This window comes from Pteropus vampyrus, unplaced genomic scaffold (assembly GCF_000151845.1).
Source record: "Pteropus vampyrus isolate Shadow unplaced genomic scaffold, Pvam_2.0 Scaffold326, whole genome shotgun sequence".
Classification (NCBI taxonomy): domain Eukaryota; kingdom Metazoa; phylum Chordata; class Mammalia; order Chiroptera; family Pteropodidae; genus Pteropus; species Pteropus vampyrus.
The window spans coordinates 1,810,343-1,832,757 of record NW_011889107.1 but is presented as its reverse complement, the minus strand read 5'-3'; the positions used below and the strand labels follow the sequence as shown (position 1 = coordinate 1,832,757).

General features: G+C 44.2%; 1 protein-coding gene, 1 non-coding gene and 1 pseudogene across 15 annotated transcripts in view; 2 read left to right on the top strand and 1 right to left on the bottom strand.

Moving 5' to 3' along the window:
- The window catches only part of NFYC (nuclear transcription factor Y subunit gamma), a 61,172-nt gene extending 41,911 nt beyond the window's left edge, over positions 1 to 19,261 (top strand). For 10 of the 14 annotated variants that reach the window (XM_011377951.2, XM_023521962.1, XM_011377952.2 and 7 more), the window contains 6 exons: positions 2,554 to 2,649; positions 7,730 to 7,903; positions 11,281 to 11,439; positions 14,549 to 14,656; positions 17,035 to 17,094; positions 18,049 to 19,261. In XM_011377951.2, coding sequence (XP_011376253.1) covers positions 2,554 to 2,649; positions 7,730 to 7,903; positions 11,281 to 11,439; positions 14,549 to 14,656; positions 17,035 to 17,094; positions 18,049 to 18,480 — 1,029 coding nt within the window. In that variant the 3' untranslated portion in view covers positions 18,481 to 19,261. The remainder of the gene's footprint in view (positions 1 to 2,553; positions 2,650 to 7,729; positions 7,904 to 11,280; positions 11,440 to 14,548; positions 14,657 to 17,034; positions 17,095 to 18,048) is intronic. The other 4 variants (XM_011377958.2, XM_023521961.1, XM_023521958.1 and 1 more) reach the window with 3 other exon arrangements.
- Positions 120 to 225, top strand: LOC111730671. The gene has a single exon (XR_002776779.1). It is a non-coding gene; the product is annotated as a U6 spliceosomal RNA (small nuclear RNA).
- LOC111730664 lies at positions 487 to 605 on the bottom strand (annotated as a pseudogene).
- Positions 19,262 to 22,415: the final 3,154 nt, after the last annotated feature.

Sequence of the window (22,415 nt, the reverse complement as noted above, 5' to 3'; positions counted from 1 at the left end):
AAAATAAAATGGACAAAATACGTGAATATGCAAAAAAGAATATGTCCAAATGACCAATACGCATATGAAAAGGTACATAACATCATTTGTCATCTAGGAAATACAAATTAAAACAATGAGAGCTCGCTTCATTAGCACATATGCTAAAATTGGAACGATACAGAGAAGATTAGTATGGCCCTTCGCATGGATGACACGCAAATTTGTGAAGCGTTTCATTAAAAAGTAAATAAATAAAACGACAATGAGATCGTGGTTTACACCCAGTAGAATGGCTAAAACTGAAGGGAAAAAAACTGACAGTACCAATCGTTGGCAAGGAAATGGAGCAACTGAAACTCATATACTGCTGGTCAGAACATAAAGTGGTGCACTGACTTGGAAGACTATATGGCACTTTCTAGTAAAGTTAAACATATCCTCACTCTTCCATTCCAATCCTCGTCATACAACCAAAAGTGTGGAGATTCTTTTTTTTTTTTTAAATGCCTGTAGCACCTGGTTTTCCTAGGTGGTCTCCTATCCAGCTACTAACCAGGCCCAACCCTGCTTAGCTTCTGAGATAAAACGAGATCGGGCACATTAAGGGTGGCATGGCCGTAGACTGTGGACATTCTTGTATAAGAATGTTCATATCAACCTTATTTATAATAGCCAAAACCTGGAAACAACTCAAGTATCCATTAAGATAGGAATATACAAAAAAATTGATATATTTATAAAATGGATTGCTAAACAGTAAAAAGAAAAAAAACCTATTGATCCACACAATAACATGGATGAATCTCAAAAATATTATGTTAAGCAAAAGAAACCAGAGAAAAAAATTACATAACACATGATACCATATACTGTCACCATCTATGGTGATAGAAATAAGAGTTGTGGTTGCCTTACATTGCCCGGGGGAGGTGGGGGGTGGTGGTAATTGACTGGAAAGGGATGGAAGGAAGCTGCTTGTATTCTTTTCTGGGTGATAACTTCCTGGGTATATATTTATTAAAATTCATCAAGCTGTATACTTAAGATTTCTGTATTTTACTGAATATGAGTAATAATTGAGTAAAATATTTGCATTAAAAAGACCAATTTAAGTGTATGTTTCTAAAATACTAAAGAACACTTTGGAGTACATTTGGAGGTGATTATTATTTCTTCTTTTTTTCCTACTCATTCCATCCTTAGATGAATCATTTAGATAGCTCGAGTAGGTGACATCATCAAGAATGTGATACTATATCATACTAATCTTAAATGAGTCCTGGCAGCCTTACAATGTTCCTTGCTTTAATAGGATGGGTTTATTATCAACCTCGTGGTTGGCAAGAAGGGTAGACTATAGTTTTGCATTTCGGTGGCTTGGGGCCATCACAGACAAGGGAAGGAAAAAACAAAAGTTCTGTCCCCTCCTATTTTGTCTGATGAGTCACCTTCTTTTAAGATAAGATATATAGAGGTTGCTAAGGACTTCTGTTAATGGGTTGACCCCCCTCCAACATTTTTTCAGAAAAAATCAAATATAAGCAAAGTTTATAGTGAACACCTATATACCTACCACCTGGATCCTGTCATTAACATTTTACTTGTTTTTTCCCCATATTTATCTGTTCCTCTGTTCATCAAGTTATCTATTTTTAAATCAATTTCAAAGTTCACTATTCCCTAAATATTTGAACATGCATTTCATTCATTAGAATTCACTCTTTTTTTTCCTGTTATTTTCTTTTTCTTTGAAATTTTTATACAGTGAAGTACCTATATCTTAAGTATGCATAGTATGTTGGTTTTTAGTTTTTAAAAAGTCCTTTTATTTTTTTTAAAGAAAGGGAGTGTCACTGTCACTCTTAGAACCCTTCCAGAGCAGGCCTTGGTTTCAGTATCATTAGTCAACTGCCCACCCTACTTCTATTCTAGGAACTTCAGACTTTTTGTATTCATATCACATTAAACAAGATTTAAACCATGGATTTAACATTGCAATTTTGAATTCCAAAATAAAAATTATAGCCTTGTGGGAGCTAAGATATAGATCAATGACTAGGATATATTGCAAAAAGTTATCGAATGAGATTTTAGCTAGAAGATTCAAAATAGATTATAACTGCTTAACTAAAGAGGTAAAATATTATTTTGAGCCTTAAAAAGGTTATAATAGCAAACGGTAGCCAAACCTAGCTAACTACAGAATGACCAGAAACCTGCCAATTCAGATTCCTAGATTTGTACAGATTTAGCTGGATGATAATTTAACAGTTGTGGGGAGGACCTTGGGGCAAGATCCAGCAATGGTAGAAGTAGTTGGAGGCTTGAACATATGGTTTGTGGAACATGAGCTACAGGTAGCTCTTTTTTTGTCAATTTTGTCAATGTCTGTACAGCAAGTCTGATCATTTGAAGTTTATTAGAGTTCGGCTGTGCTTATTTTAGCTATAGACTTGTCCATGGCTATTAGGTTTGGCTGAGAAGTCATCATCTTGTAACTTAGAGGGTATAAAGCCAGGTGAACTAGTTTCTCCCCAGGCTAATTTTTCACCTAACTTTTCTTTGTTACAGAGGAATGATATCGCCATGGCAATTACAAAATTTGATCAGTTTGACTTTCTCATCGATATTGTTCCAAGAGATGAACTGAAACCTCCAAAGCGTCAGGTGAGCTGGGAAGGCATTCTTGCTTCTGCTAACTGAAGAACACCTTGCATATAGGTGTCAAATAATGCTCCTCTTTGTCTCTCAACACAAGTCATTTGCTGTTCCTTTTGCTTCTCCTTCTGTAGACCAGATCCATCCTTAACATCTCCTTCTGTTACTCATTTATGGATACTTTTAACTCAGTGCCGCTGAGGTAGTATTTCAGTGAAAATAGACAAAATGAAAATTAAAGATTTCAGTTATAAACAGTGAGGGGGAAGCTCATTTCAATGTCTCCTAGGGAGTCTATCAGAGTTCTTAATCTGGGATGGAGAACATTCTCAGCAAGTGACAGATTTTAGATTTACAAGAAACAGCCTATGTGCACATTGTTATTGTTGTTAGTGGACTTTGTTTTTCTCTTACTCAGTTGTGGTTCTCTATATAGTGCTCTGGTTACACATTAGAATCACCCGTTAGGTTTTAAAAAATAACCAGTGCCCAGGCTCGACCCCCACACCAGATGAATAAGAACCTGTGAGGGAGAGGCCCAGACATCAGCACTTTAAAGCTCCCCAGATGCTTTCAGTGTGCAACCAAATTTGAGAACCACCACATAAATTGTTTTCTGCACAATCATAAGAAGGAACATGAATGTCTGCCCTTCCCTCCCTTCTGTGGGCCCCTCTCCAAAAGTCACACTGATTATTTTGTCATCACCATGGGTGCATAAAGCTCTTAATTGCCATTGTAATAGACCCCTATCCTGTATAACTCATTGTTTCAGGCACACAGATTGCGTGGCTAACTAGGTGTAGTAGAGACACTTGAGGAATAGTGGCAGTCTCACAGGAGCAAAGCTGCTCGCTTTAATAAAATTTTAAGTGTTTTTAATGAATTATTTCATAGTATATTATCCTTAGAAACAGAGTCATTCAGTGACTCCCATGCCGTCTCATTAATAACCAGTCAGAAAGTATAGGAAAAATAGGCACCTTAAAGGACATTTGTAATCCGGACCCTGCCTGGGGGCCTTTGGGTTAGCAAGCCCCTCTGTCACTTCCTTACTAGAGCAGGGAGCCTCACTGCGTCTCCGTTCTTTCTGGGCAGTCTTTGCTACTGTAAACATCCTTGACTGGAAGCTGTAAGGTGTTCAGAGGAGCTTTCAGTCGGATGTTTACAGCGGCAGGCTGCCACGGTCGTCCCCGGCTGCGCATCACCTTTGAAACATTGCAGGTTTGTGCCCCTGGGCTCAGTTCCTCCTCTTAGGGTGGTGCTTCCCTCCTCTCTGAGAAGTCACTACAACGAGAATTCAGACCACTTCTCTTTCTTCAAAACACATGGTACAACACACGTGCTCTCCTTGTTGGAATTTGTTTCAGAAGACCCCTTTAAAAACAAGGTAGTGAGATCTGACAAAATCAGGCCTTGCTCATGCTCCTTGCGCTAACTCTTGCTTGTTCTCTGTGGGCTGCCTGCTGAACCAACTGGCTGGAGAGAAGGGTCATGTCCTGTCCTACCCTCCAGAGTCCTCAGTGTTTGGTTCTCTCAGGGCCTCAGACAGCTCCTTGTTCCATCCTGGCCTGACTCAAAATGCTAGGATCCATCTCTTTTTAAAGTGTGTCGAGCTGAAACAGCTCCTTGCTGCCTGGATTCAGCTCTTTGTAGGTGTTCAAGCCATTGATTGGCATCCTATTCGGGACAGCTGCTGCCTGGCCTTTGAAAGGTTGAGATTGCTGAAAGCTGGCCTGAAATTCTAAGATAGCACTTTTAATTCTCTGTAGACGTGAATTTTTCCCAGGCTCCAAATTGGCTGGCACCTCCTTAAGTCCTTTAAAAGCGCCTACTCGCCAAAATTCACCATTTCTGAAGGAGGCAGCAGTTCAGTCTTGCTACTGAAGTGAATATACTTTTTTCCAGTCTGGGGCTGGCTGTACATAGCTGTAGTGATGGCCCTAGGAGGTGATACTGCTCGTTTTCAGGTAGTGTTTGTCAGTCTCCACTTTGGAACACACTCTAAGAGCAAGCCCTCTGGTTGGGGAGGCCACTGCTAAAGCTGAGCAGGTCTCCCATTCTGGACTGATCTAGTCATTCAGAGATTGTTCTAGCACTTGGAGTGATGTTCACCTACTAGGGAAAAGAACTAGCCAGAAATATTGAGTTATGGATCTAAGGCCCTTGACTTCTCAGAGATGCTTGGAAATTTCTCTAGTTCTTCGGGGAAGCATGTAAAGACTATTTGAAAGCAGAAGGTAGTTGAGATCTGACTTCTACCCCACTAAAGCTATGAGTTGAAAGTTCCTGCCCATTAAAATATCATTTTCTCTTCACCCATCTCTTAAAACCAAGCATAATCATTCCCTTGCTAGCTTGACCTCCATTGACCAAATGAGTCTTCAGAATGTCGAAGAACTTAGCTATGCCTCCTTCCATTCTAGTGATTTGAGAACAGTCATGCCTTGTCCTCACAACACAGACCTAGGGGCCTCCACTTGATGGTGTTTTCTAGATAACTGCCTGGTTCATAAACAAGAGACTATAGTTGGCAGCATAGGAGAAGTTCTTTACCTCCTCTCACAGCTTTTGGCAAGAGGTATTTTGGCTTCTGAATGGGGTATTTAAAGAGTTTCCTTTTTGTCTGGCATAAAGACCAAATTCACTTGCAGCAGCTGCAGTCAAGGATGACTGGAGGCAGAACAATCACAGGTGAGAGCTAGGAAATGCCAGTGTCTCCCTGCTCACTAACCTCCTACAAGTTGGTTCTGGGGGTGGTCTCAGTCTTCTGTACCTTCTCATCACCCAGGAGCCTTTTCAAGTTATGTCTGGACTCTAGTGATTGATGATTTTTTATAAAGTGGGAAGGGAGATATCAGTGGAAAATAAATATTTTGAACCCATTTCAAGAGCTTTGAAGAGAGAAGTCGGCCTCTGTTTCTTGGCTAAGGAGGGTATCAGTATTTTATCCCTGTCACTACCAAGATCTAGTTGACAGGGCTGACTTTGATTTATAATGGTGAGAAGTTGGAGTTGAAATGGAGGCGACGTCGTCACAGTTAAGTTCTGGAAACTGAGACCTAGATGAAAATGGAAGGGGAGCTCCTCTTCTGCCTCAGCACAGTCACAGTCAGGGTGCGGACTTTTTGGATATGAAGCACAGAATACATTAACCTAGGAGGCAGTTCATGTTTGAGGACTAGCTTAGAAACCCTGCATGTTATAAGTGTCCGCCTAGGCTGTTTGGCTGGCTGTCCAGGAACCTCGTCATGCAGAGGCCCAAGTTCCTTAGAGGCTAGATATCAATAGTCCTAGTTTTAGTATCCTGGGCTCCCAGTCACCAGGCAAGCAAACGAATACCCAGCCTTGTTCTACAGGGGACATGAGCTTCTCCCCGCACTGTGACCACAAAATCCTAAAGGTAGCAAAGAGAGTTTAGGGATTCTTTTCTATTGATAACAGCTGTTGTGTTCAAGAGACTGTCCTGCTAGCAACTTGAGTTTAAAAAGAGTATAGGCGTATCTCGGAGATAGTTGCGGGTTCGGTTCCAGGCCACCAAAGTAAGCGAGTACAGGCATTCTTGGGAGATGTTACAGGTTCGGTTCCAGGCCACTGTAATAAAGTATCTCAGTAAAGCGAGTTGTAACCTTTTTGCTGGTGGAGGGTCTTGCCTTGAGTTTGTAAAAAATGTAACACCTGTGAAGTACAATAAAGTTTAATAAATGAGGTAAGCCTGTACTTTCCCACCTGTAACTGTCTGCCTGGCTCTATAAATCCATCATTCAGCAAGCAGTTATTGAGTGCCTACAAGGGAATGTATGGTAGGAATAATGAGGAGCAAGGTTTTGCCCTCATAGCGTTTTCATTCTAGCAGGGTAAACAGTGAATTTGACAAGCAAGGACAAAAGAGTGTAATGAGGAAAGGACTGTGGAAGCACAGGTGAGGGCACCTAACCTAATGATGGGATGCGGTCAGTACCGACTTTGTAAATGTCACTTTGGAGAGCTCTGAAGGAGTCCACAAGTTCTGTATATCTTGAAGAAGTGTCTTTTCATCTTTTCTTGAACCTGTAAATTTAGGACAGAATAAGGAAGTGAGTAAATTTAATATTTTTGCTCAGCCGGCCCAAGTTGTTGTTTGTTTCTGTTGTTTTTGTTGTCTCAGGCAGGGGCACCGTGTGTCACAGGGCCCTCCGGAACAGATGCCGATCTCTGTTGGTGGTCAGGGGCTGACCAACCCTGGACCCTCAGGCTGTAACCATGCTGTAGTGTGTGTAAACATCCTACACTCTCAGCTGTGAGCTCAAGGTGGCTGGGAGAGGGTTGTTTACTCCTTCTGCCATGGAAAACGTCAGCTGAAGAAGGAAGTCTCTTCATCCTGCAGATCGGACAGAATACGACCTCCTTAGTCAGCCAAGGCAGCACCCCAGCGGAGAGCTGTCCTTCAGGCCCCCTGGGTTGCGCTTCTATGGCTAAGTACAACCAGAACCAGTTGTGACACTGGACAGATGTGGCTCTCAGTGACCACAGAGCTCTCAATACGCTGTGAAAAGCTGGGCATTTGCCTACTGGTGCTCTCAGTTCTAACATTTAATTCTGAAATTTCAACCTTGGAAAAGCCCTATGTCCCTTTTCCCTGCTCTGTCCCTTCTGAGGTGGTGGGAACAAAATAAGGAGAGTGCTCCTTATTTGGGAGATTGGGAGCTGGCCTGCGAGCATAACGTTTGGGTAGTATCTTCCAGTGCTTGCAATTAGCACTGTTCTGAGATCATAGGCCTTGACAGCATTTACTGACAAGCACTGCTGGTGTGTGGTTTTTAGTTACGGTAATTATTTGCCCATTTGCAGCTCATCACGCAATGGGTGATTACTCTGTACTTCAGAAAATTGGCTGTATGTTTTGTGAAGCCTATAGAATCTGTTATTTTTAGTTTGATTTAGGACAACTGGTCTCTTCGAATTCCACTTTCCCTTGGCTTCAAATGTGGAGAGCTCAGCATTCAGCAGGCAACTGCATAGAGTCCATTTGGGGGAAGAATGGAAATTCACTCTGGCGGCTGCTGAGTCGGTTCTTTTCCTCTTACCTGCCTCTCCTTCTACCCCACAGGAGGAGGTACGCCAGTCTGTGACTCCTGCTGAGCCCGTCCAGTACTACTTCACGCTGGCTCAGCAGCCCACCGCCGTCCAAGTCCAGGGGCAGCAGCAAGGCCAGCAGACCACCAGCTCCACAACCACCATCCAGCCTGGGCAGATCATCATTGCACAGCCTCAGCAAGGCCAGGTCTGTGAGCTGTGGAGGTACCTCTCCAGCAAGATAATGCCTCTTAGGTTTGGCTAATTGCAAGCTTGACTAAGGCAGAGAGACACTCAGGTCATTATTAAAGAGTACTGGATTTAAAAGTCTGGAAACGTGGGCTTTCCCCCAGATTCAGCCGCCGAGGTCACGTGTCACCCTAATCTCTCTGGGCCCTGGTTTCCTCATGGGGCAAATGAGGAAAGTACAGTGGACAAGATGTTCTCTAGGATCCCTGTGAGCTAAAAAATTTTAGAAAGAAAAACGTCTGTATAATGCCCCCATGAAGAGTAGTGGCATCTCTGTAGAAGGTATTTTAAGGGGACTCCATGCCTGCCATCTGTGTGTCTGTCTACAGGGAATTGGAATTTGTACCCTTAAAGGGGAAATCAGGCATTATTGCCAGGCTTCATTCCTCTCTTCTCCTTCTCCCCATCACTTCTTTGTCTTACCATATTTCATCAGATGACCTTCTCTTTTTATAAGTGATTAGAAGATTCTTTTCTCTCCCTAATACAATTGTTGTAAGACCAGTAACATCCATGTTCGTTGGAGATCATGAGAGGTAGCAGAGAACTCTGTTCTCTGAGCCCTGAATTCAGTTCCCTGTCAATCATTAATTAATTTATTCATCAAACATTGATCTTCTCTGTAGATAAAATCCCATGCTATGCATTGGGGAGACAAACATGAATAAAATAGTCCCTGTTTTTAAGAATTCACAGTCTAGTTGGGGCTATAAGATTATACCACCTCGTGGGAAGTGTAAGATATTCTTAGGGTTGTGTGGAGAGTATTATGGGAGCACATCAAAAGGGGTACTTAACATACATGTGAGGGAGGTGGTAGAAGACGATGTCTGAGGTTTCCTGAAAGGACTAATATGAGTCTTAGAGGGAATAATGGAAATAAATCAGAGAGGAGAAGGAGGCTTTCCCAGTAGAGGGCTCAGCACAAGCAAAGGCTTGATTGGAGGTGAGAAACAGCACAGGGAGTGGTGAGAGAGTACAGTCAGCATAGGGTGGCATCTAGGCAAGTCTGAAAAGATAGGCAGAGGACATGTCCTAGACAGCCTTGTGTATTCTAGTATGGAACTGGGTTTGCCTAGAAGAAAGAAAATTGGGGTGGAGATAGATTTAAATATTAATTATAACTTTAGGATCTATTCCCTGCTCATTTTTTAATCCATGTTACAAAAATTTATTGAATGCTTGGTCTTTGCCAGGCACCATGCTAGGCAAGAGGGGTTCAAAGATAATTGTAGCCCAGTCTCTGCCTCAAGGAGTTCACTGCACCGTGATGCCTAAGGGACCTTCTTTGGCTCTTGCTTTACTTCTGCAATGGTGAGAGCTATACCTGCCAAAGGCTTTATCCCTTTCCAGAGTGAACTTCAAGGGAGTCTGCCAAGAGCTGGCTCTGATTGGTTGATCATCCTGAGAAGCTCATGGCTGTTGTGCCCCAGCTACAGGGCACACCATACATGATTTGACAGCTGCCATGCTAACACAAGCCCTCATTTTCTTGAAATGATTTAGAAATGCTTTAGAAATTCTCTCAGGAAAATTGACTGGATAGAATACAGTGATGAGTTGGCAGTACGCATTTTTTTTTGTCAGTGAGAATTTCATCTATCTACTTCTTTGCATCTCAGACTTGCTCAGATTGGAGCTGATAAGGCTTGTGAGGATGGTTAATTGGTCTCTCCCAACATCTTACAGCTGTTGTTTCATTATCTTTCTGGTTCAGGATAGCCTTGTGCTCTGTGACACCTCCCTGGACCTCTGTAGTAATGGCTATTTCAAATTGAGTTCAGATATCCTTTGCAGGACAGAATACAGATTAAAGTTGGAAGGAAAGCATATTTTGGTAAAGTGAATCCTGTGTTTTCTGTCATGAAATTAGAAACCTTTATTTCTGGAGGTTTGGGGAGTATGCTGAGTTGAAAATCATGGTGTAAGAACAGATGTTTCCTGTTGTCCTAGCTCACTACACACATGTATTTTTACATAGGTCCCTGTCATCTTTCTTCCCTACCCTCCTCCAGTTTATAGTAATTTCTCTTCACTTTGTAATCCCTTGAATCTCATATGTAGTTCCCAGAACACACCTCCTTCCTTGTAACTTGAGATGCATAATAGACCTATACAATCAGAATGTAAGAGCATCAGAATAGCAGTATTGATTGAAGCCCATGATTCATTGAGAATCCCAGAGTCCTCTTACTGAAGAGTGGAGAGATAGCCAAATCGGGGGTCTGGGGTTGTGGGTATAGTTTAAATGGCTCTACCCTCCTCTTACTACTCCTCAATACCACTCCCTACCACTCACCACCACCACCACTCACAACTCTCCATGCACCGCCCTTTCCCTCTCCCCCGCCCCCCGCCCCGCCAGATGACCAAGATATGCTATAAAGGTCACATCTAGGGCTGAGGTTTTGAGATTTGAAAAAGTGACTTACTGACCTTTCTGACAGGTCATCTTTTTTTTTTTTAATTTAAAAAAAAATTTTTTTTTTGGTTGTTTTTTTGTGTGTGTGACAGGACAAGTCTCTCAAAAATGTTAAGTTTCATAGGGCTACAATCCACTAAGTGTGTATAAGATACACAGAATCTGCCAAGTCATATACATTTGGACAGAAATTTCTTACATCTGAGATTCCTGTTTCTAGAAAGTTAAAATTCTTGCTTTATTAAATTCTGTTACATAGGAGTAGCCTCAGTTAAGATCCAGATCTTAACAGTGTGCGTCATCCACATTTTGTTAACCCATTTGCCTCTCCCATGGGAAGCCGTGCTGTGATCCACAGCAGCCAGCTGGCCAGTGTGGGCTGGAGTCACTCTGCTGCCCGAATGGGGCAAAAACAAGTGTGTGCTGTATTTCTTTCCAATGTCCTGCAAACCTAAGGAGGAACCTAGAATCCTGAATTTAGTAAATTCATTCTGACCCCATTTTCCATTTAGTTCGCCCTCCAAATTCACCTGCTCCAGACTTGATTTTGGCTATTTCTCAAGTGAACTGTCATGGTTGCTTTTGATTCTTTTGGACCGTATGTGCTTCACTGTCTTTGAAGTGGCTGTGCAAAGTCGCAACATTTGAAGCATAGAGATATTTAGGGCCTAGGCAAATATTCTGTACTATGAGCCTAAAAATCTGGCTTTCTCATCTTCTATTTTGGAGAGTAACTTTAGCAGTATTCTAACCCCAAAAGACTCTGTAGGTTGAATATTATTTTTAGTGCTCAGATGAGTTCAGGCATTCATGGAGAGGGTTTGCTCCTAGTCAACACTCATTATTAACCCCTTGGTAAGCCGACTGACTCTGAGCCATACCTCAGTCAGCTTTCTCATGACTTTTCTTTCTAGAGCACACCAGTGACCATGCAGGTTGGAGAAGGTCAGCAGGTACAGATTGTCCAGGCCCAGCCACAGGGTCAAGCCCAGCAGGCCCAGAGCGGCACTGGACAGACTATGCAGGTGATGCAGCAGATCATCACAAACACAGGAGAGATCCAGCAGATCCCGGTAAGCCCTGTCCTGCCTCAAGGTCTGCATGGCACTGTGCTCAACGTTATAACAGGAAATACTTAAAGATTTTTATACCTTAATACACACATACACATGCACACACAAAATGTGTATATGTGTGTGTGTATATATTTTTTGTGTGTGTGTGTGTGTCACACACATATATGTGTTTTTATTTTTTTTTTTAACCTATATTCCTTCTACCCCAGACCACAACTTGCTTCACTGCATACTCACTGCTTTCCCTTAACCCAGGTTCAGGTTCATCACCGTGGGGCAGCTCCTCTTGATTTCTCCTCACTCTGCCTGCACAGAGAAATCATTGTAACCACTATTCCATGCCAAGGCCCAAAGGCCCTGTGAGGCAATCCTGTCTTTTGATTAGCAGAGAATAAGAGGGAGGTATATAGGGAAGGCCATAAATACACTTGTTGCATATTCATGAGTCAGTTCCCAGTGGAGCCTGCAGCAAATTGTATTTTTGGCTTTCATTTAACTTACCCATTCCTTCACTGTGGACTGCTGCTTCCTGTGTGCTTGAGGGATTTCATTTCTCAGATTTGTTGGCTTTTTTACGTGTGCTTATTCTTTTGTAAAAAATGCCCTGTTGTAACACTTGCCATCTATACATCGGTCATCTTGCCACCAAAAATGTGGAAAGTAAGTGACAAGGAGCAGCCTTATTTTCTGCCTCTTGCCTATCCTATTTTAAATGAAATGTAGGCAGATAGAGAAATTTACTTGGACTTTATTAACCACTTTCTCTTTGAAAAAAGCTCAAAAAGTATCCTCAACTCTGTTTTTGAAACTGTTTTTTTATTAACAGAGTAATAGGCCAAGAGAAAGCTTAGGAAAGTAGAGTGTTAGAGTGTGTGCGTCTTTGTGTGTGTGTCTCTGTATGTCTGTCTGTCTCTCTCTCTCTCATACACACACACTATATCAATTCCATGTACCTTTGAACCACCAACCCGAAGACCTCTTGAATGGTTTTCGTTTATGTAAAGAAACCAAAACAAGTTCATTTAAGCCAGAGAAGAGTTCCTGCTTTGCAGTAGCTTTAACTCTAGTGTTTTCAATCCTCTAGGGCAGAGCTTTAGCACAGAAGTTTTGTTGTAGAATTCAGGACCTAGACTTTACTGTTCTGAGATACCTTCTGCAGGAGTCTGCATTTCTGAACTCATCAGAAAGCTTGTGATAGTGATGACCTTCAGAAAGGAAACTTTGCTTCTCTTTTGAAAGCCCAAGGAGTAGTCTTATTTGCTCTGCACTGACATTAAAAAAGCTGTGTGGCTCCCCAGACCTATCCTCGTGGTAGAGGACTGAGGGAAGAGTATCACCAAATGTCTAAACCTAAGCCTAAAAGAAGAGCTTCTTGCTTCTAAGAACTGCTTGGAACTGTTTGGCTCACAGCTTTTCAGTCACATTTGAGTTTCTGCAGAGAGCTTTTTCCAGCTGGGAAATGGACAGTTGCTATGGCCATCAGTACACTTCTCCCCATTCCTGGGACAGGGCGTTAGTCTTTTATCCCGTGTGCCTTGGCTAGAGTTCTGGTGACTCCTGGAACCAGATATCATCAGTATCAGCAAATGAGGTCTCCCAAGCCTCCACCCAGCTGCCTTCATCCCCACAGGCATCTTGTGTTGTTGCCTAGAAGCTGCTTCATGGGATTGAGTGGGGAGTTGAGGCTTGGCAGCAGCTTCTCGACAGCTTCTCTTGGTATATTCTCAGGAATTAAATGAATGTAGGTCACAATATCGTGCCCTATCTGTTTTGAACCAAATTCTTAACAGGTTTAGATTTTGTAGCTCTCCAGCTTGCCTTAAGTGGACAATTTTGGAATGGTCTACCAAGGACTTCAGGATTAGTCTTTCTTGGTTCCAATCCTGTTAGAGGCTGGCAGTTTTAGAAAACCAGTTTGGTTTAACACTGCACACAGGAGTGAAGCTTCCTCCTATCAACCTCTTCTTCATGGAAGCAAAAATCCCTACAGTGACATTAGCTCTTGAAGGCATGGAGAACATTCAGTCCAGAACAAAGAGGTACGACTTGTCTGTTCACCTCAAGAAGCTCACCCTTGCAATAAAGACAGTCTGGGCGGCCAGGGAGGGTGGCGTCTGGGCACATCTGCCAACCTCCTGGAACCTCTTTCATCCCCCAAATCCCGGGTGTAAATGCCTACAGTCCTCCTTTGCTGACTGTTTTCTCTGCTGAGCTACAGTTCCTCTTGCATTGTAACTGCCTTGGTCCTTTCTTCATCCCCATGCTCAAAGCACTAAAACTTTCACGGTACACCGGAGCATTAAGAGCCTGAGTTAAGGCTTTTAGCACACAATTAAATGCAGCATGTGGTATTATTGTATTATCTGAGACTTAATCTTAAGCATGAGGGACTCTAAGGGCATTTTTGTAGCTTTGGTTTCCCATGATGGGGTTTTCTGTGAATGTTTTATTGATTCAGCTTCCTCTTGGGAGATGTTTGGCCAGAAGCTAGTGCTGAACACCAAGGATCCTAAAAGTCCCACAGACCCCCATTGGTCCTGGCTCTTGGGGACAGCGATAGTAAAGCAGGCCAGCTTTTTCTTCCAAGACATGCAGCTTGGAGTTGGGCAGTACCGGGGCTGTGGTGCAGGGTGATGGCCATCTGCTTTGGGCTCTTGGCAAATGCTGGAACTCTTTTGTGTTAGATCAGCATTTCCAGGAACTGGGGTGAAGCATGTGTGGAAATGGAGGGGAGAAGGGCCTACACTGAAGATACAGCATTTGATAATGTCAGACAGCCTGACTGCCTAAACTGAGCAAAGAGCTAAGAGCCAGCAAATTTTGAGGTTGCAGTCATGCTGTTCTCACATATGCGACAAGATCCTCTGGGAATTTTTTCCAAAGTCCATTCAGGGAACATATCCTCTTTTGTGCTGTGTGACTTTCAGGGTGGAGATGTTATGGTTTTGCTTGTATTGATCTCTGTTAAAAAGGAACTTTTTATAGTAGGCTTCTTTGGAGGACTTGTTGGGGTAGGAGACGGTCACCATCTCAGGTCATAAAAAGTTTGCCCATCTGAAGTCATACTGAATCTCCTGTGGTCTGTTTGTCTCTGCCTCTGCCCTAGGTGCAGCTCAATGCCGGCCAGCTGCAGTATATTCGCTTAGCCCAGCCTGTATCAGGCACCCAAGTTGTGCAGGGACAGATCCAGACACTTGCCACCAATGCTCAACAGGTATGTGCCCCAGAGATGTGGGGCTTGGGTTTGAGTTGGGGACCAGCAGAAGCTGGCTTCTGGCTGCAAAAGAATGCTCAGCACACAACTCTCTCTCACCCCCTTATCCTTCAGCAAGAGCCACCTCTATACCCTGCACATCTATTCTGCATCCCTGCATCCCAAGGGACAAAGTGGGGTTTTTTGATGGATTGTATACAAAGTGCATCTCTTACCATCAAGTTCTCAAGCGACAAAGAGATGCACGGCAGAGAGGTCTCAAGGATACTTGAAGAAAGCCTGATGTATATGCATGCATGTCTGACCAGATGAAGCATTTTGACAAACTGCCTCATCGTCAGGCTGAATTTCCATCTTTAAAACTGAATAGCTGTTCTGGCACCTCTGGTGCCCTTTGGAAAGCGAACTTAGATTTTATTCCCACCATACATTTCTAACCAGAGATTGCCTCCCCGCCCTGCCATCTCCTCTCATACCCTAGTATATTGAAGGCTGTGAGCCACAGGTACTGAGGGGGCTGCCTCCCTGGGCTTGGGGGTTGGGGGACTTATGCATGTTGTGCAGGGGATGGAGGATGCTGGTCAAAGGGAGGCATTGTTAATGGATTCTTTTGCCTCAGACCCAAAAAAAGCAGCGATCGTTTAAGAGCTGGACCTGTCTGGCCCAGTTGCATTTTTGGTGATGTATCTATTGACAGTGGTGACAGGACTGAGTTTATAGAGCAGGTCTCCAAAGATCTCATTTGGGAAAATATGAGGAATGTGCCAAAAGCAAGGCTTCAAAGTTCCCTATAGTCTCTGGGATCATTAAAGGCTCACATAAGGACTTGGGCTTTACCCTAATTTCCTTGGGGCTCACTGACATGGAATAAGATCTCAAGACTGGTCACACCCTTGGGCACCCCTCTCTTTTTTAAAAAAAGATTCTAACCTGAGATCCAAAAATTTTCTATGGCATGGAGTGGGAGGAAATGAGAAGATAGAGATTTTGGTTTCCCAGAGGTCAGTTTTGGCACCAGAAACTAAAGCCAGAAAGTAGGGAGAGTGGGGTATACAGAAAAGAGGAGGAGAACCAAGAAGAGGGCACCTGAGGGCAGTCAGAGTCTACATAACAACAGATTGTAATTGTGACAGCTGGTACTTAGGTGCTCAGTAAATGTTTGTTGAATGAATGCTGAATAAATAATATGTAAATGGAATTTAACTTTCTACTCAGCGGATATGTTGAGCAATCCTGCTGGCCACAGGGCACAGTTAACCTCATCTATGAGGAATAGTTTTCATTTATCTCAGGGTCATTCCTTTATTCTGCAGACATTTCTTGAGCACTTACTTTGCACTGGGAGGTATAAAGACAAAACTTAGCCTCTGCCCTCAAGCACCTTTTAGACTGGTAGGAGGAGAAAGACCCAAAACAAGGAACAGTCGTAAGAAACTTCTATGAAACCCTTTTACACCTGTCCCCTTCTTGCTCCTCATTGCCTCCTGGGTAGGCCTGACGGGTAGTTTTTGGCTGTTGCAAGGACACTCGAGAGGTTGGCTGTAATGATTCCAGGAGATGGTACACAGAAGACATTACTAGTCAAATGTTCCATAGATACACATTTACACAAGCATGCTTCAGTCTTCTTTCTAGTCTGCCGAGCTGTCTCCAACAGCCTGCATCATACAGTACAATTCTACATATCAGTTAATTTATTTTAAAATCCACACATAATATTTTAAGTTCATGTGATAAATGTTTTCCTTGCTTACCCCCCTCCTCCTTGCCTAGAGGGCTGCACGTGGCTACTATCGGAAAAAGTACTTTGTATGTTTGCCACAAGGGCTTCTAGGGCCAAGGCCACCTGCTCGCCAGGGTGTTTCATATTCCCGTCAGATAATCTGGGTGATACGGGTTTGGTTTGGAGCCCACCTTCCAAGAATGAAAGGGACCACTCACCACTTTGCCCAGTGTTTTGCAATCTGCCTTCACTGGCTGAAAGACTCTTAGGGTTTCTGCCTAAACCATAAATGTTATGCCTCGCTCATATCAGCACCTAGGAGCTCAGTGTTTCGTTTGATTTGAGCCTCAGGCCCTGGAAAGACCTTGGGAGGAGGGAAGTGGGCAGCCATTAAGAGAGGTGATTGTAGAAGCTGTGTGTTATGTGCTCCAGGGTCCTCTTTGTGGTGCCGAGTCTGAGTAGCCTTCAGTGCTAGGGGATGGGGAGGGACCCTTGCTTTCCTGCTACATGTCAAGCACCTGTTCTGTGCCAGACCTCATTCTGAGCACTTTATATGCATTGTCTCATTTGCTCTTCACGACCCTCTTCTTGGAGGCGGGCTGGTGGACCAGACCCTGCAGCTGACCTGCCCGTTCTGCTATCTCAATTCCTACAGATCACACAGACAGAAGTCCAGCAAGGACAGCAGCAGTTCAGCCAGTTCACAGATGGACAGGTAGGACACCCAGCCTGGGCAGGGGCAGAGAATGAGAAGTGGGAGAATTAGAGAATGACATCCGTGGGTTTGGATGGTTAGGGCCACTGTCCCATCTTCTGTTAAAAACAGGTGGACAGAAATTGTTGAAACAAGTACTGTCTTTAAATCAGGGTGCTTGTCCTTTAGATTTAGACTTGTGGGAGCTGAACATAATCTTAGACATTATATAGCCCAAGCCCCCATTTTACAGATGAGTAAATTGAGCCCTAGAGCTGGGAAGTGCCTTGTCCATGCTCGCTCAGCTGTTCATTGCAGAACCAGGACTAGAACGCAGGCCTCCTGTTTCCCTCTCTAGGATTAGTTTTACTCGAAGCTCTGTTGTTTTTTAATCGTATGGATTAGTTGAAATGCAGAGAACATGTGACCTCTCAACCTCTCTCAGTGCTTGGAATTCAGTCATTCTAAACCCATGCGAGGAAAGAATCCTCCCTTTCTCTCCGCCTTTCCCCTCCTCCTGTGGTCCCAGACACCCCTGAGGACATGATAGGGCGACACGCCCAAGCTCGTGTTCTCTGCTGTCCAGAAGGGAGAGGAGCTGCATCACCCACCTCTGACTTCTGCTGGCACCAGGTGCTAGGCTCACATACCAGGGCTCCTGTGGCAGAGGGTCTTGGCTTTTGGTTTCTTTTGGAGAACGCCTGAGAAACCAAACCTTCCATAGTAGCTATGTGTGCATTTTCTTCACCCCCTCACGGGTCTTCGCTGTAGGAAGTGTGTAATCCCAGGCGACCTCCACAGCAGGGCCCATGTAGAACTACGGGTTCGGTGTAACCTCCACCTGAGCCAGATATTCTGAGGAAAGGAAGAGAGGGCAATCCTACTGCCCCTGCCAGTGAGGATTACTGAGAGTTGGGGAAATGCTGACTTCCAAGCTGCTGGTACAGTGGTTCGAATTGCTTGTGTTTGTCACAGAGGAACAGCGTGCAGCAAGCTCGAGGCTCTGAGCTAACGGGAGAGGCAGAGCCCAGAGAAGTGAAAGCCACAGGAAATGCAACTCCCTGCACCTCTTCCCCGCCCACTACACACACACCCTCACACCGTGCTGGTGCCTCCTGTGTCTGCTGCTCCCACCCCCAGCAGAGCTCTACATCCCCTTCTCCCTCCGACGCCTTGCAGTGGGTGGTGGTTGAGGTATCTGGGGCCCCCAACCAACTCGAGGCCCATAGGGAGCTGCATGCCCCTCTCCCAGGGGTGACCTCACTCTCTCCTCTCCACCCCTCGCAGCAGCTCTACCAGATCCAGCAAGTCACCATGCCTGCCGGCCAGGACCTCGCCCAACCCATGTTCATCCAGTCAGCCAACCAGCCCTCCGACGGGCAGGCCCCCCAGGTGACCGGAGACTGAGGGCTTGAGCTGGCAAGGCCAAGGACACCCAACACAATTTTTGCCATAAAGCCCCAGGCAGTGGGCACAGCGTCCCTCCCCAGAGGACCCGGCCGACCTGAACGCCTCCCGCAGGCTAGGACACTGGTGCACTACGCCTCATGCCTGGGGGCCAAGATTCTCCAAAAGAAGGATGCAATATTTTTTATTTTCTTTTCCACTTTTTCTTCTCCAAGGAATCAGTATTTCAGTATGCTGAGCTGTGTGTCCAATGCTATGAAATGAAAATATTAAATAACATATTTATGGCATTTTCTTGAAGAGTGTGGTTGAAGATTTTTTTTTTTCTTTTTTTTTTTTGGTTCTTAACACCACTTCTTTTTAGGAGCAAATCTCACAGGTGTATGTTATCTCCTGATTCTTGGAACAGCTGATGCCCCCAGGATTTGCCAACCTGTACTGCCCTCAGATTAAATTAGGTGAATGCTCGTAGTTTTTTTTTCATTAATGGTCGTCTCCCCCTTGTCCCTGCTTCTGCCCCAGAGCTTTGTGTATTTGCATCCAGAGACCATGGAGACATTCCTTGATTTAAGAGATGAACTCATTCACCATGGAGAGTGGATAGTTTCATTCTCAAATCCTACTCTCCCAGGGACCCAAGGAGACTAGAACTTTGTGCATTTACTTCCTTCCCACCCCATTTTTTATTTTATTTTTTAAATGCATTCAAAATTGTGCTAGTCTCCTGTGCTGCATGGACTTCAAACTGCATGATATGCAATAAATCTCATTTTAGATAATATAGAGTCTGAGTTTCTGTGTCTGTGGCATTCATGGGCCACTTTGCTTGGGAAAGGCTTGGAAAGATTTGCCTTCAGGTTGGGTGTCTTGAAGGAGGGGGATCCTTGTGAAAAAAAGCTAAGGGAAAAAAAGCTTATGCTACATATGTGATTCAAACTGAGATCTTCAGCTGATTTTTAAAATGAACTTCATCAGAATCTATTTGCTGCTCAGAGATGCCTGCCTGCCTTACTTCATGGACAACCACACATGGGCCTGATTCAGTTGTATCCTGTTGGGTTGAGGGTCAAGAGAGCATCTGTCATAGAGAAAGCTATCCTTACCTTTCAAATAAGGATCCGGGTAAATCCCTCCACTTCTGCCTTGGCACATGCAGGCTGACACTTGGAGTTGACTGCTATGGCCATGTCCAGTGGCATCTGCCATGGAGGGCAGCTCAAGTCCCTTGTCAGCCAGTGGATTAGAAGGGGTCTACAGCCAGGTACTGGTGTCCTGTTGATTGAAGCAGGAAGAATAGAGCATTCTCCTTCATCGGTCATAAAAAAGTAGTAGTCTGGCTGTAAAGATCTACCTAGTTGTTAGAATTAGGTTTCATATTTCATCTTTAGCTTCTTAGCCACCAAACAAAAACAGCTGGGACCAGATAAGAGATTCACACTATAAAAAGAAAAATAACATTCTTTTGCAAAAGCAAAGAATTTACTAGTTCTGAGGTTTGGGATACATGGTACTTCTCTGTCATCAGGCTAGGTGGAGCAGACACTATCACCAGGAGAATTCAGTAGGTCCGTCCCCATAGTGAGTCTGGCGCAGCACCACAGGCATCTGACTCCCAAGTTCAGCGCCCTTCCTCCTGTGTTCATTCTAGCTCTGGACTTTGAAAGAGGTTATCTGGCTTTACTCACTGTCCTGTACCCAAACGTCTCAGACATGCAAGCATTCACTGATAGCTTCGTGAAGAGAGTGCAAGGAGCGTAAACTCCAGTTCACAGAAGGAGCACTGGCCTCAGGGAAATGGCAGAAGCTCAGCCATTTCATTTCCTGGCTAACCCATGTCGAGGCCACTGTATTTTTCCCACCTTGTTGCTCTGACTCATTCCTGAAGACTTAAGCATAATTGGAAATGCAGGCCAGTCAATGGGTCCCCATTTTCCCATAGACTTCCATTCTTATTGGCAAGTAGCTTCCTTGCTGAGCACGTTCCCTTTAAATTTCCTGGCCAGCAGGTCCCATCCCGGTGTAAACAAACACTTCGGTGCAGCCCAAGAGAGCCCCAGCTAATACCCAGCACGATCCCCTTACATCCGGAGCACTCTAAACATTTTTCCTAGCACTTGCAGCATTCGACCTCCTAATGATCTTTACGGTGACCCTGCAGGGGAGACAGGAAGAAGGATCGTGATCCCTGTGTTGCAGAAGGAGACGTGGGAGGCCCAGCGAAGTGCAGTGACTTTCCCAAGGTCACTCTATGAATAGGGTTGGAGCTGAAACCAAAACATTGGTCTCCTGATTTCCTTTGCATAGTGGCCAAAGGGTGTATGTTTGTGTGTGTAAGTGTGTAAGAACAAGCTTTTACTAAATGCAAACTGACTCCTTTTGTGTTTCCTCCCCAAACTCTTTGGCTCAGCCTTGAATATATGTGGAATAAATAAAGCAATTGGATCTGGTCTGTGAACAGCTGGTAGTTGGGATAATTTCCTGGAGGCTGATGCAGGAGATTGGAGGCCCCTGGGATTACCAACAGACCACCTGCCTGGCCTGTTCGCTGTTCAGTTCTGCTGAGGCCACAAGGGGGCAGCATGTAGCACTCAACCAAGTCTCTGGGAGATACCCCGTCCCACCCTCATCCAACCTGAGACAATTCAAGAAACTGTGGGGTTATGACTGTCCCCTTTCTCGGTGGGTACTAGATCCATAGCCCCTTCCTAATAAGATCCTTAACTTTTGAAGGGAGGGGCTTCCTTGGGGCAACAGCAAGGGCTAGAAACGCTACCCTCTCCAGAGTATTAGATCAGGGTAGGTGGTTAGATTTTAATAAGGACTTTCTAACAAGTTCATTTAAGACCCTATCTTCCCAGCTTTGTGTCTTTCCACTCTCCTCTCCTGCGCTTTGCGCTCCTGCCATACTCAATTACTCACTAGTTCCTGAACTCCCATGTTTTCAGAATGTACTGGCCCCGATGCCTGGAATGTCCTTTGACTTTCTTTTCCACTTAATGATCTCCTATACATCCATCAAAGCCCAGTTTAATGGCCCTTGCTGAGAAATCTCTAATTCCTGGTGCAGCTAATGAAGATCTCTTTGATGCTTCCATAGCAACTTCTACAGCCTCTATTATTAGTACTCAAATACACAGTCATTCAGCAAATATGTCTTTGGCATTTTCCGTGTGTCAGACATTGTTTTGGACATTGTGAAGACAGCTGAAAACAAGTCAGGCGAAGTTTGTGTTATCATGAAACTTATACTGGGTTGGGGGAAGAGGTGGGAGAGGGAATGGGAAAGAGAAAACAACCCAAGACAAGTTAGGCCCTGAAGAGACCCCCTATCACTCTTAGAATTTTCTAGTTGGCCGTCTTCCTTACAGATGGTTCTGCTCCTGTTCAGGGTCAGCTCTGCGCCTCATGAGTGCAGCACAGGGCCTGACACCAAGAGAATAACAGTAACTGATGAGTAAGTGAATGAACATGAACCCGTCCCCCGCAGTTAGGGCCTCCAACACTGCACGCCTTTCCACCTCTGCTTTTTACTGTTGCTTTTTTCTTAACAACTTTTTATTGAACACTGATAATATGCTGGGGAGGGCTAGTAGATGGAGATTATTCTTTTAAGAAATTTTGGTGTAAGAAAATGTTAAAACTTGGTACCTAAATGGATTATCTCATTTCATCTTCATATCCTCATTAGGTAGGTATTCTCCCCATTTTATAAGTGAGAAACTGAGGCTCAAAGAGGTTAAGAAATTACCTTAGGGCACCAGCTCATTGAGTAGAGCCAATGCTCTAAGAAGCCTTCTGTCCCCACTGGCTCAGCCTCATTAGTCTCATCCCCTCTGCTTCTGATTCTTTTTTCTACAGAGAATGAAAATTCTCAACCCCTTACTCCTAGGTAGGGACCTAGACTTTGTCTCACTTCTCCAGCCATCCATAGGCAT